General features: G+C 36.9%; 1 protein-coding gene across 1 annotated transcript in view; it reads left to right on the top strand.

Moving 5' to 3' along the window:
- ADAMTS20 (ADAM metallopeptidase with thrombospondin type 1 motif 20) overlaps positions 1-19,901 on the top strand; it is a 190,771-nt gene that overhangs the window by 90,210 nt on the left and 80,660 nt on the right. The window contains exons 16-28 of the mRNA XM_032347934.1: positions 1,220-1,315; positions 2,481-2,647; positions 2,799-2,928; positions 9,264-9,390; positions 10,936-11,146; positions 11,469-11,633; positions 12,120-12,284; positions 13,106-13,225; positions 13,790-13,897; positions 14,848-15,012; positions 15,120-15,410; positions 16,092-16,253; positions 17,467-17,643. Of these exons, the coding sequence (XP_032203825.1) occupies positions 1,220-1,315; positions 2,481-2,647; positions 2,799-2,928; positions 9,264-9,390; positions 10,936-11,146; positions 11,469-11,633; positions 12,120-12,284; positions 13,106-13,225; positions 13,790-13,897; positions 14,848-15,012; positions 15,120-15,410; positions 16,092-16,253; positions 17,467-17,643 (2,084 nt within the window). The remainder of the gene's footprint in view (positions 1-1,219; positions 1,316-2,480; positions 2,648-2,798; positions 2,929-9,263; positions 9,391-10,935; positions 11,147-11,468; positions 11,634-12,119; positions 12,285-13,105; positions 13,226-13,789; positions 13,898-14,847; positions 15,013-15,119; positions 15,411-16,091; positions 16,254-17,466; positions 17,644-19,901) is intronic.

Genomic DNA, 19,901 nt, shown 5'->3' with positions numbered 1-19,901 from the left:
TCAGAATCAGAAGACCATGTATCACTTTATATTCAAAATGTTGATGCCTTAAATGGATATAAAGCACTCTAAAAACATACAAGGTAACCTCACATCAAAGCTACAAATTTGATCTTTTTTATAACTTCCTTTTAATTTCATTCCATATTTATCAAAGTTAGTGTACAAGAAAAACCCATGCAACTCCTTTTACTCATGTATTAAATAGAAGGAAAAACTAATAAGGAAAGGGAACTTAGAATACTCACTACACCAAAATTGTGCACTTGAAAAGTCAGAGTATTTGGAAAACTATGTAATGAGTATAGTATAGGGAAAACATTCTTTTTTTTTTTAATATGAATTATTTCCTCATCTTCTGAGCACCGCCAGTGTTGTTGAATTTGGTCTCATAAAATAGAAATATTGTTTTCATTTCCTTCCCATAAATGCTTAACTTTTCTCATGACAATTTGTTAGTAGACTTTTGAAAATAATGTAAAATTTTGGGATAGCTATAGGAATTCTGCTTTCCCTGGAAAATAAAAGCTTAAAAAAATGTTACTTTCATTATTTTGCTGTTCACTGACTCTCTGTGTAAACATGGAACAATGAGCAACTATTTTGATATCTTCAGGATTGGTGAATAATATTTGAAATCCTCTCTTTTTTCCCGCAGTGGGAAGTATACAATCTAAAAGTATTAGTGTAAAATTTAAAAAATGAATGTGTTCTAAATATCTTGGGAACTATAATATTCACTCTGTCTCAATTCTAGTCTAGAATTTTAGAAGAAGAAATGGTTGTACCTTAAGGATCCCAAACTGTGTATTTCTTTTTTTTTTTTTTTAAGATTTCAGTTTTTATTTATTTGACAGAAAGAGATCACAAGTAGGCAGAGAAGCAGGCATAAAGAGAGGGGGAAGCAGGCTCCAGACAAGCATAGAGCCCAATGCAGGGGCTCAATCCCAGGACCCTGGGATCATGACCTGAGCCGAAGGCAGAGGCTTTAACCCGCTGAGCCACCCAGGTGCCCCCAAACTGTGTATTTTAAGACAACTATTTTTCCTTCAATCCTTAGTAATTGGGTAATGCATTGATGCAAAAAGAGTGAACACTATCATTTTTCAAAGATAAAATGAAATTAAGTCTGTGCTATTCAGTGTTTTTAGTCATTCAGCCAAAACAGCCTCTGGGCCATCAGCTTATGAAAGTTAACGTGTATAAAATTATATTGCAGGTTATAATGTTGTTGTCAAGATTCCCCCAGGAGCAACAAACATTGATATTCTTCAGCACAGCTATTCTGGAAAACCAGAAGATGACAATTACCTTGGTAAACATTTCTAGTAAACGACCAACATGTGATTCGTGCAATTTCATGGAGGTCTGTGGTTGATGTAAATTCTTAGAAGGCAAGAAGAGCCCCTTGAACAAACATGCAGTTCAGTTCATACTGAGCTTAAGTCCTCTGACTTCCTGTACATGTTTCCTCTTGAGTTATATGCTGGATCTTCTTTTTATGAGGCCAGCATCACCTTGATCCTAAAACCAGACAAGGATCCCACCAAAAAAGAGAGCTATAGACCGATATCCTTGATGAACACAGATGCGAAAATACTCAACAAAATACTAGCCAATAGGATTCAACAGTACATTAAAAAGATTATTCACCACGACCAAGTGGGATTTATTCCATGGATCTTCTTTTAAAAATACTAAACAAAATTCTGAAAATTTGGTTTTTCCCCGTAAGAGTGTTTTAAATAACCAAAGGTTATGTTCAGTTAAAGTTGCATGCATATTTAGAATAAAATTCTTTTCTTTTTATCTAAAATTAATTATAGACTTCTAAGGTATAGGCTTCATTATGTTTATTTTCAGAAATTAGCTTTTAGCCTTAAAGAACTTCACTTAGGCCCAAATATGAAAAGAATGCTTTACAAACCTTTCCTTCTGTCTGGGAAATTCTGGAAAGCAGTCATTCAGGGTGTGTCAATAATGACAGAGTGTCTCTCCATGAAAAAGATCCAGACATTTATATGAAAGAATAGAATGGTCATTGCATGGCTCCTTAGAATATTGACTCCTAGAATTTCATAGCTTTGTATATTTTTTCCAAGAGAATATTGGAATATTGCAGCCGTCGGGCTGGTATTCATTTCCTCACCATCGATGACCAGGACTGCTTTAGCTGATATGTCTTCTGGGTCTGTGACTTATGTTTTTTCTCTTCCTATCTGTTTCTCCTGAAGCTGCAGGCCTCTTGAAAGATGACATTCTCAGAAAAGTATAGGGTAAATTTAATATCTTTAGGTGACATGCTGTAGTTTCCCTTCATATGGATTAGATCACACATTATAGTAAAATACAATTTATTTCCTCAAAAATAATTTACATTTACTTTAATTTCAGAAAAGATTTGCATTTTAAAAGTTAAAGTACTTTTCGTATTATTGATTGTACTATTTTATTATTTCACGAGTACTGTTCTTTTACAGCATTATCTGATACTCAAGGGAATTTTCTTTTGAATGGAAATTTTGTTGTAAGTATGTCAAAAAAAGAAATCCACATACAAGGAGCTATTTTTGAATACAGTGGTTCAAACAGCTCAGTTGAAAGAATTAATAGTACTGATCGGCTGGAAGAAGAAGTTGTTTTGCAGGTAAATTCTCAGGAGTCATTAATAAGACCTACTTTTAAGCCTATTCGTAAACTGATGGTTCAGGGCTTTGCATTTGTTAATCATAAAAATGATGTCTTTCAAGAATATCTTTCTATGAATTAATTGTATGCTCCTGTGTATTTCTATTGAGGTTTTATGTGTGGGTAATTTATACAACCCTGATGTGCGATATTCCTTCAGTATCCCTGTGGAGGAGAAGAGCAACCTATTCACATGGGATGCATATGGTCCATGGCAAGATTGTACCAAGATGTGTCAAGGTACACTGGTATTAAGTAAGAGAGACTGAAGTTGTCTGTGGGTGCTGGTATAACTTGGAGTACTTTTGGGGGTATCTGCCTGTGGAGTCCCCCAACTGTCTACACACACACACATCACCACACCAACATAAAAATATTTCCTACCCTTTTCTTCTACGTTTCCCCCCTTTCATTGTTTCTGATACTTAACAATCTCATTATTCTCTCCCCTTTCCAACATTCTCAGTTACTGCTTTTTTGTTTTTTTTCCTCATTCTTTCTTGCAGTTGGAAGAAGTTTCTCTTACTTATAATCTGTACACCCCATCCCCCGGCTTATTGGCAGGGGATACATTCCAAGACCCCCAGTAGTTGTCTGAAGCTGTGGATGCTTTTGAAGCTCATATGTACTGTGTTTTTTCCTATGCATGTGTATTATGATTATAAATTAGGCACAGGAAGAGATTAACAATAACTGATAATAAAATCAAACAATTATAACCATATACAGCTGATTCTTGAACAATATAGGAGTTAGGAGTACCAACCCCCCACCCATGCAGTTAAAATTAATTTCACATATGGGGATGCCTGAGTTGCTCAGTCGGTTAAGTGTCTGTGTTTGGCTCAGGTCATGATCCCGGAGTCCCGGGTTGGAGCCCCATATCAGGCTCCCTGCTCACTGGGGAGTCTGTTTCTCTCTCCCTCTCAATCTTTCTCGGCACCTCCCCCTGCTCATGCACTCTCACTCGCTCACTCACTCAAATAAATAAATAAACCTTTTTTAAAAAATTGCATAAACTTTAAATTCCCCAAGAACTTAACTACTAATAGCCTACTGTTCACTAGAAGCCTTACCAATAATAAGCAGTTAATACGTATTTTCTACATTATATGTATTCAATGCTGTAGTTTTACAATATAGCAAGCTCAAGGACAAAAATACTAAAATCAGAAGACAGAATACATCTATGGTACTGTAGTTTATTTATCAGAAAACCATGTGTGAGTGGACCTGCACAGTTCATACCCATGTTGTTGAAGGGTCACCTGTACTTAATAAAAGGTCTGTGAGTGTGGTCTCTCTCAGTTTGTTGTCCTGTCCTCACCGTTCGAGTGAGGATGTGAGCTGATAAGATGCCCACAGGGTGAGATGAAGTGTGGTGAATTCAGTAGGCTTTGTGACGGGGATAGGCTGTAGGCTCTATTGACCTTCAGATGGTACATTAGGGAGTGGATCATTTTCTGGACCTTGACTGATGCAGGTAACTGAGACCACAGAAGAGGGGGTACTAAGATCTACTGTTTCCCAGTGAAGTAAGTGTTCTCTCACCCACTCCCTTCCATACACCTTTCCAGTAACATATCTCTTCCTTTCAGTATTGGGGTATCTGACTCCTTTCATTCTTGTATTTTCCTTCTGTGACCACAAGAAAATACATTTGTCCTGTCAGCCTGAATAATTGAAAGGAGCATAGTGGCAAGTGGAAAAGCAGGGAAATTTACAGCAGAGAAAGAAAATGAAGAGACCAGAGTCTTTGGAAGAACTGTGATTATGGATATTTAATTGTGTAAGATTTTTCAGATCAGTAAGTTTGAGGGACTACTTTGTTTTGAATTAAGACCCCAATTTTGCATTCAGGTTGTAAGTTCTACTGGATAAAACCAGCAGGAATAGATTTTCTTGGTATAAGGTAGTAAGTGCAATGCTCCAGGCCTGCACAGAGAGAACCACAGAAAAGTTGGAGCAGTTTGTGAGAGATTGAATCTGAAGCTACAGAAGTTTGGTGCAATCGAAAGTAGTTCTCAGGGGGACTGGAGAAAAGTTTTGGGAATTAAGGGAGCAGTGGTCCAGAGGAGAGGGGGCTCAGGACCGAATGGAAATGAGCTGAGATAAGGTGGATAGCCAGAGGCAGTGACCATGCATGATGGCAATATGAGGGACAGACTAACGAACTGACCCCAAGGTCACAAAGAAGTTGTGGTGCCCCATTCAGAAAACAACATGGGCTTGGTCCTGCGATGTTGGGATAGTGGTGCTCAGAATGATTGCGTGGCAACAGAAGTTTTCATTGGGATGGTGTCTCTGGAGGGAGGCTGCCCTTGGTGGTGCAAGACTGACCCATAAACGCTGGAAGAAGGAGGAACAAAGCTTTGGTAATAGAGGAGAAATTCACTTGGCAGAAGGACCCTAGAGATTTTGGGAGCAGGGAACAGTGTTCCAGCCCTGAGTGGGTACACTGGTCTATGGCATTGGATGTGGGGAGCTGAGAACAAATCCAAACATCAGGTGAGTGAAGGAACATGTGAAAATGTGGGGAACATGCCAAGTAAAGAATAGCAAGATCCAAATAGAAGGTTGGCTAAGACCTAATGAAATGGTTTGGGAGTCTGAACCAGGAAGAGATGTCTTAAACTATTCTAGGCTGGAGGGGGAAAAAACTATTAGTTCAGTTGTCACATAGTATACTAGGATTATACTCCCTCCTTGTGTGTAACTTTTTAGTTGCTGTTGAAGGAAATTCCTTCAGGAGCACCTGGGTGGCTCAGTTGGTTAAGTGTCCCAATCTTGATTTCAGCACAGGTCACGATCTCATGGGTCATGAGATCAAGCCCCAGATTAGGCTCTGCTCTGGGCATGAAGCCAGCTAAAAATTCTCTTTCCCTCTACCCTTCCCCATCCTGTGTGCATGCACATGTTCTCTCTCTCTAAAAAAAAAAAAAAAAAAAAAAAAAAAAAAAAAAAAATTGAATAAAAAATGAAAATCTCTCAGTTTCGTTGTTTTGTGTACTGAATGTAATGAGTTCCCAAACTGTGTTGTTGTTGTTTAAGATTTTATTTATTTGAGAGAGGGAGAGACAGCAATAGCAACAGAGAGCACAAGCAGGGAGAGAGAGGGAGGGACAGGCTCCCTGCACCCTGGGATCACGACCTAAGCCAAAGGCAGATGCTTAACAGACTGAGCCACCTAGGTGCCCCATGAGTTCCCCAACTTTGTGAGAGCTATAAATTTTATCATAATATTTTCAAGCGCATTATCTATTGGTTTCAATTTTCCTTTACTTTTTAATCAGTCTCCTGTTAATATGACCCTCTTTTCTCTTGCTCTAGTTTGGTTTTGTTGCTTTTAATTCTTGTACATGACTGTCACCTTGAACTTCCCCTTCACTATTGTTCTGGGGATTCTCTTCTGTGTTGGATTCCCTGTTTTGGATTTCCCTGAATTCCCTGAATTCCTCTTTTTATTTCCCCCACTGGTGGAATATATCCCTCAGGACATTCCTGAGAAAGAAAAGTAGTCTTTTTGAGACCTATCGTATCTGAAAATGGCATTATTCTATTCTCACATTTGATCAGTAGTTTGTAATAAATTCTAAAGATTATTGTGCTTTAGAGGGTTGAAAGTCTTGTTTTCTGGTTTCCTGTGTTTCCACATGACACTTTCCATTGTGGAAGTTTTATAGCTCCTGTCTTTAATTCTAGTGGTATGAAATTTCAGGACAATTTGCCTTGATATTGGATATCTATTTTCCTAGGTCATTAGGATGCCACTCACATTTGGAAACAGATTCTTTGACTTGAGAAATTTTACCTATGATTTCTTTAGTAATTTCCTCACATTGAACTTTCTCTTACATCTTTCTGAAATTTGTATGTTTTAGACATTCAGCCTCCTGGACTGATCACTATTTGCTAATTTCTGACTTCACATTAACATTTTTACTCCTGGCACCTTGCTTTTGTTTCTTAGATGTGTAATATCTGTGTCTATGACAGAATTAATCATAGTCTTTAAATTTTCTTCTGATATAATCTGCTTCATTTTAGTTCTGTTTTGTTTTTATTTTGGTCTTGTGTTGTGTTAGTGAAGTTCCTGAAATGTCTGCTGATCCTTGGCTGTTTGTTTATATTTAAGCCTAAAATGCAGATTGAAAGTTCTGTGTTGGTCAGACAAGTCATGTAGGACCCCATTAAAGAGTAATTGGGGGTGCCTGGGTGGTTCAGTGGGTTAAAGCCTCTTCCTTCATCTCAGGTCATGATCCCAGGGTCCTGGGATCGAGCCCCACATCGGGCTCTCTGCACATCAGGCTCTCTGCTCTGCGGGGAGCCTGCTTCCTCTTCTCTCTCTGCCTCCCTCTCTGCCTACTTGTGATCTCTGTCTGTCAAATAAGTAAATAAAATCTTTAAAAAAAAAAAAGTAATTGGATCATTCAGTAGCTCTTTCATGTATCATTGGAGGAGAAGCCCCACAGGTCATTGTCAGTTGATCTTTTGGGGGCTAAAGAGCCTCTCAAGAGAGGAATCTAATCATCTTCTAATGGTCATCAGGGAGACTTGGGAACCATAAAAACCAGGAGCCAGAGGGAAATGGAAAGAGTGTCCAGTAGGCCTGGTTCTCATCATTCAGTATGGAGAATTTTTCTTAATTCTCCTATTTTTGGAACCATGCTTCCCCAACTTCCCTGAGCTGTGTCTGTGCCTTCAAGTTCAGTTCCTCTAGAGCTTTGCTGCCCAATATGGTAGCTGCTAGCAAATATAGCTAGCCCATTGAAATGTAGTATAAATGTGAAATGTACAATGGATTTTGAGAACTTGGTATGAAAAAAATATCAATTTTTATATTGATAGGGTAAAATGATACTTGAGGTTAAACACATTAAATGAAATACTTCACTTATGTTTATTAACATGACTACTAGAAAATGTGAAATTATATACATGGCTCACATTCTATTGGATAGTGCTATTCTCCACTAGAAAGGTAAAATTCTAATTATTCTTAAATACTTTTCAATCCATTATCCATTTTTTCAGGCTTACTTTTACACATTCATCTCTTCATTGAACCTGGTGTTTTCAACCCTGGGATTTTCTTGGATTCTTTGGCATGAATGGTTTATTATTCACTTGTTTCCTCCGTAGGCTTATGTTTCAGCTTCCTTGGCTCTGTTAGTTATTTCCATCCACTTTTCATATTCAGAATTTCCTTTTCTTGCCTACTGCGTTTCCTTTTTCTTTTTGTTCTTTTAGGTTTATTCCTTTTCAAAATCCCTTATGTTTTTTTCAGATGATATTTAGGAAGGAGCAAAGGTAAACATGCACGTTCATGTTTAGCTAACTGAAAGTATACAGTTGAACTTTGATGAAACAGAAACTTGATCATGTCACTGCTTAAACTTTTTTCCTGTCTCCTCATTGCAGAAAGTGGAAAGTTCTGTCTGCTCTGGCCCATTATAATCACTTCTTAATTTTACTTTCCCTGTGGTTATGCTGCATACAGCCAGCCAGGAAATCTCAATGGCTTTGAAAGACAAAGGTTTATTTCCTGGTCCTACTATGTTTTAGCTGCTAATTGGCTATGACTATTCTCAGCTTGGTATCTGCATCCATGTCATTTTTAAAAAAATAAGAGTGTATTTTAGAGTAGTTTTGGGTTTATAGAAAAACTGAGCAGAAGGTAGAGAAAATTCACACATTCTCTCCTTCACCCTCCCCTCCTGTTTCCCTTTTAACATCTTGAATGAGTGAGGCACATTTGTTACATTTGTTGCATTATTACCTAGAGTCTATAGTTTACCTTAGGATTCACCATTTGTGTTATACATCCTGTGGGTTTTGACAAATATGTAATTGTGCATATCTACTATTACAGTATCATGCAGAATACTTCCACTGCTCTAAAAAATCCCTTCCCCGCCCTGCCCCCTCAAACCTGACCACCAATTATCTTTTTACTCTGGGTCTTTTCCATTCATGATTCCAGGCTAAAAGATCAACCTCTTCTGGGAAGGGCTGTTTTAGAGAGGAGGGAAAGGGAAGGTGAGGAGGACAGAAGTTTATAGTGGCTTTTAGGGCTTCTGCTTAGATATGGAAGGAAGCACACCCTTTTGCAGTTGGTTGGCATAAGCCCAAAGTCAAAGAACAGGGAAGTATATTCCCTTCAGGGGAAGTTATAGTAACATTGTAGCAAGTGGAGAGATGCACTCCTATTATGGGGAAAAGGGAAGCAAATAACAAAGAACTAATAATGTACTACACAGCATCAGTGCCAACCCTGACCACTCAGTTCTCCACTAAAGACTCCAGGTAGCTCTCATGAATTTCTTTCTATTCACTATCCGGCCTGTCCTCCCTAAGTCTCTTTACTAAGCAGACTCCTCAGTCTTTCCGGATGCCTCTTGCTTATTCCAGACAGTCATTCCTGACTAAATGAATATGCTAGTAGTATCCCGTATCCTGTGTTGGAATGTTTTTACTTTCTTAGCTGAATCCTTTAGGCTATTAGCAGAATTAAATAATTCTAGAACATCTACTTAAAGAACCTTCCTTTTAATTTTTATTTGACTTTGGCCAAGGTCTTCACAGAAGAAAAATTACCTGCATTCGGAAGAGTGATCACATGGTAGTGTCTGATCAAAGATGTGACCACCTACCACTTCCATTGTTTGTGACTGAAAAGTGCAATACAGACTGTGAACTAAGGTAAAAGAAAAATGTATCATGTAACCAGTGTAAGTATAATGTAACCAGGTCAAAATCAGTAAGTGAGATAAGATGTAAAGTATCTAGTCCAACCCCTGCTCAGACTGGACATGTAATTAATGTCTGTCATGTGTCCCTGCCAGTATAAAATTTCAGGCTCACTAATTTATTGTGAAACTTGGCAGCTGACTTGAAATTTTTTTATAGTATTTAATGAATACCAGTATATGGGCCTTTGTGTCAGAAATGGAAACAAATCTGTAAAATATATGGGTAAACTCTAATCTTAAAATCCATAGTTTAAAGATCTGAAACAGTAAATTTTGTAGAATAATTGTGTAATTCCCTTTGAACTTATAAACCAATAAATTTCTGAAGTTTGAGGATTAACGAATTAGTAAATTGGTTTCTCAATCTTATCCATATTTTGTCCATAACATTAAGAAACATCCTAGATTCTGGAGCAGGGAACTATCACTTTTAAATTTCCTGTCTTTTGGTGGGGGTTGTGGGGGGGGGGGGGCGAGAATTGGTCATAAAGCAAAGCTAAGAACAACCCTCTCTAGCAAGTGATCATTAACATTCAGGGATGGCCAGAACCTCTCATTCAGCAGGGAAGATCATTTTTATATTTTTATGTTGTTGTTTGAAGGCATAGTGAAAGAGCTGCTTGAAAAAGTCACATCCATTTATTGCTGTGGAGTGAAGCACAGTAAAATCCTCCAGATGCTGTTGGAAATTGAAATTGAAACAAACTTTGAATTCTATGCTCTGTTAAACTGTTGCACTCGTGTTGTCTGATAGATTGCTACACTACAATCGGGATAATTTGGCTAAAACTAGCAGATTTTTACTTGCAGAAAAAAAAGTTTTCTCTGAAAAAATGTCTAAAAATAGATTATAAGAGAAAATATGATATGTTTTACAAAAACCTAGTTTGCCAACTTTTAAAACTTGGTCTTATTGATACAGTCAGATTCCCAGATATTTCCTGATCATGAAATACTTTAGTGTGGTTGTATAGAGAGAGACACTACCTGATTGTGATTCAGATATATTCAGTTTAAATCTACCGCTGAGTACTTAGGTAATCTTGATCGAAACCAGTTGTTTTTAAAGGCTTTTGGGAAAGCTTGGGGTTCCTTGGATACCTCCAAAAGCACCACCAGATGCCAGAGTGAAGTCATGAGGTATAGTGCTGCCTTCCCATCTCTGGCTTAAACCAGACCACCTCCATTTTTATATATTTGGAGAATAAGTTGAATTTCATTTTGGGAGGAAAATGATTTCTAATAGAAGTCAAGCATTATATCATGTGGACACACAGCTCTGGGCATCATTTTCTCATCTATAAAAATGAAAGTTTGGGCTTCTGTCAGAATTTTTTATCTGATGATACATCAAGTATTTTCAAGTGGCTTGTCAATGAATTCTAACAGAATTTTCAAAATTGAATCATATGTATGAATTTCTCTGAATCCTTTTTTTTTTTTTTAATCGCATGAGTTGGTATCCCTAAGTGTAATAACATCTTTTTTTTTCTAGGTGGCACATCATTGGCAAAAGTGAATGTTCATCCCATTGTGGTCAAGGATATAGGTCCTTGGATGTCCACTGCATGCGGTATTCCATTCATAAAGGACAGACTGTTCCAGTAGATGATCGCTATTGTGGTGACCAACTTAAACCTGCCACACGAGAGTCCTGCCACGGTGACTGTGTCTTAACAAGGTGGCATTATTCAGAATGGTCCCAGGTACAGATAACCAGTATTGCTTAAGGAAAGTTGCCCCTCCCCGCCGGCGCCTGGGTGGCTCAGTGTGTTAAAGCCTCTGCCTTTGGCTCAGGTCATGATCCCAGGGTCCTGGGATTGAGCAGGGAGCCTGCGTCCTCCTCTCTCTGCCTGCCTCTCTGCCTACTTGTAATCTCTGTCTGTCAAATAAATAAATAAAACCTAAAAAAAAAAAAAAAAGTTGCCCCCGCTTTTTGTTAAATAATTGTTACTCTAAAGTATATTCTTGTTAAAATCTTATTTTTTTTTCATTTGTCACCATTGGTTTTTGTTTTCATCATTTCAGTGTTCCAGGAGTTGTGGAGGAGGGGAACGGTCTCGAGAATCTTACTGTATAAATAACTTTGGCCACCGTCTTGCTAACAGAGAATGCCAAGAGCTTCCACGGGTGACAACTGAGAATTGCAATGAATTTTCCTGTCCCAGTTGGGCTACTAGTGAGTGGAGTGAGGTAACATTGAACAGATGAGGCTAAGAACTGTTACAGTATTTCATAGGAAAGCTTTGCAACTTAAAGCTTTAAGTCTAAAGTAATTTGTTCTTGCTTTGTAAAATAACTGTATTATCAAGGCAATAACAAATTAACGGTTTGTTCTTCAATTGTTTATGCTGTCTGGCTAACAATAACATTGATTGGTGGTTAATCACTAACCATTTTCATGAAGTCCCCGTGTCCACAGTAGCCTGTGATACACACTTAAGGTTAGTTTTGTACCTTTATTTCTAGGACAAATGGATGCTGCACTGGGATTTGGGCAGCAAATTGGGGGTGGCTGATTTTACCTGGTGAATATCTCTGAAGGACTGAAGGGAAAATGCTGTTAGGAATGGTCTTCCATTTCATGGGCATTTTAATGTGTGACTTGGTCACTGTGTATTTTTTTTAGGTATTTATATTGACTAAGATTGAAAATAATGATCAACTGTGTTCTTTCAGTGTCTTGTTACATGTGGAAAAGGAACAAAACAGCGGCAAGTGTGGTGTCAGCTGAATGAAGACCACTTGAGTCATGGTCTCTGTAATCCCAGTACCAAACCTGAGTCTCTGAGACCGTGTGAGCTTCATGCATGTGCTTCCTGGCAAGTAGGACCGTGGGGTTCTGTGAGTATATGAGAATGGTTTTCCTGATTTAATTCATCTCTATCGAGTAGCACCAGAATTGCAGTGTGTTCACTTTCTTAATGGAGCCAGCTAAATTTGGGTTGGTTTTTTGCGGGGCGGGGGGGGGGGGAGGGTCTTGAAATGTAAACTCTGATCTGTGAAATTTTACCAGTGCAGCTAAGTTTGCTGTGGTAAATAGTTCAACTTTGCTTTTGAACTCACGTGTTAACCAAAATGCTGCATATTTATTTTTCAGCTTCATTTAAGCTATAAATGTTTTCATGGTCTTTGTCTAAATAAGCATTATTGCATTTAGAGTAGGCATTGTTTAGAAGTTTCACCAACCAGGCAGCTAGGAATTTGTAGGATGAGCAGTGATCAGGCTGGAGGAAGACGGACAGCATGTTAACCCATGGATGTTGCCGCTGTGGATGGGAAACCTTGTCCCATCTTCCATTTAACTTTATGCTCTTCCTTCTTCCTCTCTTTGAAATGTACTTAGCATGTTTAAAGACCTACATACACCAGGTAGATTTTGAAAAATATTTAGTCCCTCTAAATGATGTTAGCTCCCTAAATATGAAGACTCAAGTCACATTTTTACATAACTTCTTAAAGTTATGACAACTCTTATCCATTTTAACTTAGGTATTATCTGTCTACATTGGAACAAATGTATGTTGATTCCATTTGCTAATTTTGTATGGAATCCAATGTAAAGAACTAATAAAAAGGTCTGAAAGTATATTAACTGTATTAAGAAAATTAGGCTGATATAATTTTTGAATAACGGTGTTCGATACATGCCTATACCCTTGCAGTGCACAGCCACGTGTGGACGTGGGTATCAGATGCGTGCTGTTAAATGTGTCAGTGAGCTCCTCAGTGCTGTGTTAGATGACAGAGTGTGCCGTGGGGCCAGCCGCCCAAGTGACAGACAGGTAAGGGACTTTTCCTCATGGATTAGGAACAAAAAGATTTGTTACGGGAGGATCAGTTGTTGAACTTATTTCATACATATTTCTTTATGTTTGTGCACGTGTATGTTGGAGAATTTACCTCTTTTAAAATGTTGCCAGCTTCACAGCTCTGTTAATTTGTTTAGTCCTGCCACTGAATCACTCATTGAACTTTGTGGTTTTCATTCTTTGCACTGCAGAAGGATCGTATCTATTGTGACTATGGTACAATGAACTTTCTGAGGGTAGTGTTCTAGGGGACCCCTAGGATTTTTCAGCTTAGTGGTATTTTTGAAGGACTATGGCACTGTTTCTTTTCAACCATCAAATAGAATGATCCAGACCTTAGGATTCAGATCTGTGCTCTCCATTTGTAGCCCTTGACAGTACCTTATACTTCTGAAAAATTAAAATGCTTACATGACTAATTTGTAATTATGCAGTTCTTCTTGAATTAGCCATGTGGAAGAAATGAAGTAAAGAATTTAATATAAATCAGCGTGATGAATTCATTGATGTTTTGAGATGCATTTTTCTTTTGAACAGGACTGTATGGTCATACCCTGCCCTGTTATTCCTAAAATTGGGGCTACCTCATTGCCAGCTGTTCCCATAGGAAAGATTGCCCAGTGGCGACATGGTTCCTGGACCCCAGTAAGTGAATTCCTTTAAGAAGTACAGTGTTTGGGGGTGCCTGGGTGGCTCAGTTGGTTAGGTGTCTGACTTCAGCTCAGGTCATGATCTCGGGGTACTGGGATTGAGCCCCGCATCAGGCTCCCAACTCAACGGGGAGTGTGCTTGGCCCTCGTCATCTCCCTCTGCCCATACCCACCCTAGTGCCCTCTCGCCCCCAAAAAGATAAATAAAATCTTTAAAAAAAAAAAAACAAAACAAAGTACAGTGTTTGTATTATGGAGGTTTTTACATATCAACAAAATGATTGCTTCAGGTTAGCCAAATTAATGTTATGAATTCATTCCCACGTAGCTTAATGGAGAAGTGGTATAAGGTTCAGAAATAGGTAATTTAATGGCTAAATGCTGCTCTATCCTGCACTTACCCAGAGCTTTTTGTCTCTGGGCAAGAAATTGATGTTTTCTAAGTTTGTTTTCTCATCTACAAAATGGGGGTAATAATATTTATCTCACAAGTGGTTATACAGAGTAGATGTGAAGTTGGGCTTTTATCAGCTTTTAATTTGGGGTATATGCTTTGCTTTGTCTTATATAGAAGCTATATTAGTAAGCTTCAGATATTCTCTGAATATTTTAATTATGGGATCATATTGACTCTATTAGATGTTTACAGTTATTTAAAATAAGATTGTCTCACAAAGTGTTTCCTGAATCTTTTTAGCAAATAATAATAATTAGTATTCCATGAAGTTGAGTAGTATCTTATTCTCATTGCATATATATGATCTGAACTGAGTGGAGCATTCGTTGCCCTGTCTTTATTGGACTCAGAAGTGAAACCAAGTGATAGGATTTATTTATTTATTTATTTATTTATTTATTTATTTATTTATTTTTAAAGAAACTTCATGTTTTAGAAGAGAGAAGTCCCATATAAGACTTTGGTAAACTTTTTTTTTTTTTTTTAAGTGCTCTGTGTCTTGTGGACAAGGCAACCAAGCGCGCTACGTAAGCTGTCGGGATGCTTATGATGCAATAGCAGACGAATCCCATTGTGCCCATTTACCCCGACCTGCTGAAGTATCTGTTTGTTTTAACCCTTGTGGGGAGTGGCAAACTGGGAATTGGTCACCTGTAAGTATTTTTATGAGAAAAAAAAATGAACAAGTTGAAATGTCATTGATATTTAGTATCATAATGTAACTTATTACATTATAAATGTTGGCTAAATTTGTGATCAGTGTTCAGCTTCCTGTGGCCATGGGAAAACAACGCGACAAGTTTTATGCATCAGCTACCATCAGCCAATTAATGAGAATTACTGTGACCCTGCAGTTCGCCCTTTGATAGAACAAGAATGTAACCTGGCAGCCTGCCCACCCATGTACAGTCACTTCCCAAGCTCCTCAGAGCAGCCGAGTCATTTTCCAGGCAGAAATTTTCCATTAACTCACAAACCAGAAGATCCTCAAAATCAGGGGGTCCATCCATCAATCAGAGGAAACCAGTGGAGAACAGGACCGTGGGGATCAGTAAGTTGTCTTTATTGAGTTATATTAATTCTGTGATTTTGTTCGATTATAGCCTTTTAACAGATACCAAATACTTTTAATGCTAAATTTATCTGAAGATCAATAGTTTCAGTCTTAAAAGGATTAAGTGATTTTTGATGCAGATGACAAGTCCCCAGAGTTCTTGTTGAAGTATACACTAATGTGATATTATGATTACAGAGGAATGCACTTTAAAACAATCTGATTAGAGCCCATTATAATCAGAAGAATTTTTTAAGAGGTTAAGACTGCAAATGTTTATTAAAAAACAAACCTAATTTATTAAAAAATTACTATAATAGTGCAGTAAGTGGGTGTAAAACCATGAAACTACAAAAGGTACAAGTGTAGCTCTTACTTTATATAAAAGTTGAGACAAAGAAAAACAATATCAAAGTTAAGACTTCTTTTTTTTTTTTTTTAATTCTTTTCTGCTTAACCCTTAGGACAGGGCTGCATTGGCCCTTGCAGACTTTACTATTCCACCATTCATCAGCAAATTCTAATAAGCTAATGTTTTGGGCAGATTCTTCTCAATTCAGATTATTCCAGTGAGGGGAGTGTTAAAAGGGGGAGTTTGAATCTGAGTCCAGACCCTGATGTTCTTCTCTATGTAATTTCATGACGCGGCCCCCAGAGTCTGTGTTCTATCCTTGGCAGTGTTCCAGCAGCTGTGGTGGAGGTCTTCAGCACCGGGTTGTGGTCTGTCAGGATGAAAATGGACAGAGTGCCCATTACTGTGATACGGCTTCCAGGCCCCCAGAGACCCGGCACTGCGACTCTGGTCCTTGTCCACGGTGGAACTACGGAAGCTGGGGAGAAGTAAGTCATCATGTTTTCTAAACTTGGGGCAATGGTGAATTTCTGAAGACAAAGTTAAGTACTTCACACTGTTCCTGTGGGATAACCTTACTTCACGATACTACACAGAAAGGTTTTATTTTCAGGAAAATCTTGTTCTTTTAATAGACCGTCATGGTATAAATCACTCCTACATAATAGAAAATACTCCAGATTTTTTAACAGAATCTAATATGCTAGCCAGTATGTCTATGGACCGCTAATGCCTCTTTTAAAATTAGTCTATTCTTTCCTTAGAAGATTTGGTGGATATAAAGATAGAAAATTAGATTAATATATAACCATCCTCATATCCTATTACAGAGCCACTCGTGGTAACTTTTCTAAGCAGAGAGTTCTCAATTGGCATTCTTCTAGACTGTGGGGATTTGAAGATCATTTTTAAAGTAGTTCTCATGAATATTAATTCCACCTGTATTATGCGTGAGAAAGAATAAGAGATTTATATTGGCTTTAGAGGGACAAAATAAACCAACTACTTTAGTTAAATATTTTTGTTTAATGATTTTTAGAATATATTTTCTCACAGAGCATTTGGAAATCATTGTGTAAAGATACACTTCTGACCAGGTACTAATGAATACCAAGTACATTTAAAAAGTGTTCTTTGACAGTTTCTAAAATGAAAATGACATTTTTACTCCTGAGCTTATTAGGCATGCTCATTGTAAAAATTGAAATGATAGGAAAAATTATGATAAGATAAGAACTTTCAACCTTTGATACATTTCCTTCCAGACTTTGGTCTTGTATGGATTCCACAAATAGATTCATATTACAAAGGCTGCTTTGCCACATGCTGCTTTCATGTAATACACACTGAACATCTTTCCCTGTTTATAAATTTGGGTTTAACTTACTAGCTTTCGTGGTTACCCAGTAATCTATTGATAGGCTATCATAAATTATGTAGTTAATACTTATTACTCAAGCGAATCCATTTTATTTGACTTGTCTATTTTGCAGATCCTTGATATCTTACTGAAACATACCAATCCTCAAAAATTTGTCTAGGTTTTTTGTTTTTGTTTTTTTGTTTGTTTTTTATAATAGAACTAAAGCTTTTTTTACCAGGAAGAAAATTCTAGCATTAATACATTATGCATTGAACATTGAATAAAGCAATATAATACTGTCTTTAAAACAACATAGTTTTGGATTTTCTTATTTTTAGTGTACACAAACGTGTGGAGGAGGCATAAAGTCAAGATTCGTAATATGTCAATTTCCCAATGGCCAAATGTCGCAAGAGCAAAACTGTGAAATCTTAAACAAGCCACCTAGTGTGGTACAATGTCATGTGCATGCTTGCCCTGATGAGGTGACATGGCATCGGGGACCATGGAAATCGGTACGATAGTATTATTATATTTTGTCTGATTTGTTTTGTTTTACTGTGCCTCCTTTAACTGCTTGTTTATAAATTGTGGTACATGCTATCTTCTGATGTTTTAAGCAGATTACTGGCCACCATGTCTTGTGGTATTAAAGTTGATAGTTTGGAAGAAGAATGCATTCTATTTCAAGTACTGTAATATAAATAATAGTTTTATATGTATTTATTTTTTATAAGGAATATTGAACCATAGCACTATTCTCATGGAAATATTTTCCTCCAGTACATCTTTGGCTTGTCCTCTAATTGTAAATGTTTGACTGTATGCATATGTATATAATGTTAACACTGTGCTTGTTACAATGGCAAATTAAGGCTGTGTCTTGTTTAAGTGTATAACTGTATGTGGCTTTTGTCTGTCAACGTCTAGTAACTGATCCTATAGCAAATAACATTCTTTAAAACTTTTTTTTTTTTTACCATTGTTAAACTTAGTATTTGTTTGGAAATGTGAAAATATTAAAAGATAGAGAAATTTAAAGTGAATTGTTTACAGTTTGTTACATACATCATGGAAAATATTTATATAGTAATTTATATGAATATTTCTTCACCTTGTGGAGTTACTTTGTTTTGGGGATGTTTTAATTTATTGTTTGGAGCCATAGACAAAATTCATAAGTTGTTCATGACTGATTTATTTAGTATATTTCAAATATCCAGGCCTTGAAGAATAATTAATATATAAATATGTTGAAGTTAGCATTTTGGTCACTTTTGATATTTTAAATCCTAAACAACCAAGTACACTTTATCCAGGTGAAAAATGGATGTCTAGTTATAATTTACAAGGTTAAACAGTTCTTTATTTGGAAAATAGTTATAAGTCTGGCTTTAAAACCAACCCTGATGCCAGCATTTGGTTTGCTTTCCCAAGTCAAAGCTTTATATTGTGATGTAAACCTAAGTTTCAAACTCATGCTATTTGGTGAGTAAGTCAAGTTCTAGTTCAGGCTGAAATGATCTCTGTAGTCAGTGTGACTAATATTAAAACAAAAGGAAATTATAACTTTATAGGAGGATCTTAAATTGTTGCATGGCTTTGTTGGAACTAACAAAAACATACTTTAGCATAAAGCATTCACATATTTACTTAATAAAATATTGATCATGTATATCCTAGGCAGTGTGATACAGAAATTTAAAAAAAAAGAATTACTTCTTACTCCCATGGAGTTTACAGTCTGATTGGAGAGATTTGAGTAGGAACTCAACTATAAAACGATACCCTTTTTTGTTAGCCATCTTACACTGAAAATTCACTTTCTCTTTACTAGCTCTGTTACATTGTCTTGAGTTTTTCTGGCTCTAGTTTGCAAGCCTAGTTCTTAATAAGGCTATGGATTGCTTTTTTGGAGTTTTGTCCCAATTAGGAAAGAAGCATCCTGACCAGTTAATTAGAGGATTAGATTGTGGTGACATTTGTTTCTGAGCACAGCCAAGTTTTATTTTTTTACTCATTCGTCACTTCATTAATTCACAAAGCATTAAGCATTTGTGCTAGGTACTGACATACCTAAAATTATTTCAATCATATTTTCTATTTCAGGGGTGAGCAGACTATGGCCCATGAACCAAATCTGGCCAGTTGTCTATTTTTGTAAATAAGTTTCATTGGAACACAGTGATCACATTTTTAAAAGTATTTTCTATGGCTGCTTTTGGGTACAACAATTATTGCAATAGAGACTAGCCCTTAAAGCCTGAAATATTTACTATTTGGCTCTTTTGGGAAAAGTTTGCTGACCCCTGTTCTATTTAATAAACATAATGATGCTTTTTAAATCTAGGATAAGATGTACTTAAAGTTATAGACTCTTAGCATTACAAATATTCATTTGGGGTCAATTTTAGGTGTTTTTAATTAATATTTTAAAACACCTTACAATGTCTATTAACCTTCTCCAAATATTCACTAGGGTATTTAGACAGGTTTTTTTTTTTTCCAGTTTTGAGATATACTTGGCATGTAACAATGTGTACGTTTAAGGTGTACAGTGTCACACAATGTTTATATATGGTATTGGAACATATCTAGTACTATATTTCGATATATTTGTGTCATGCTCTTTGTATGTAAATGATATTGTAAGTGAAAAAAAACCTGAGTGTTAAGTAAAGTTCTGTGCATAGATAACTTTTTCAACCTCACAAAAACCAATAACCAAGAAAATGACCACAGTTACAAAATAGTACATAGCAGTACACAATTC

Source organism: Mustela erminea, chromosome 6 (genome assembly GCF_009829155.1).
Source record: "Mustela erminea isolate mMusErm1 chromosome 6, mMusErm1.Pri, whole genome shotgun sequence".
NCBI classification, from domain to species: Eukaryota; Metazoa; Chordata; class Mammalia; order Carnivora; family Mustelidae; genus Mustela; species Mustela erminea.
Note: the sequence above shows the minus strand (reverse complement) of the source record. Positions and strands in the feature narration are given on the sequence as shown.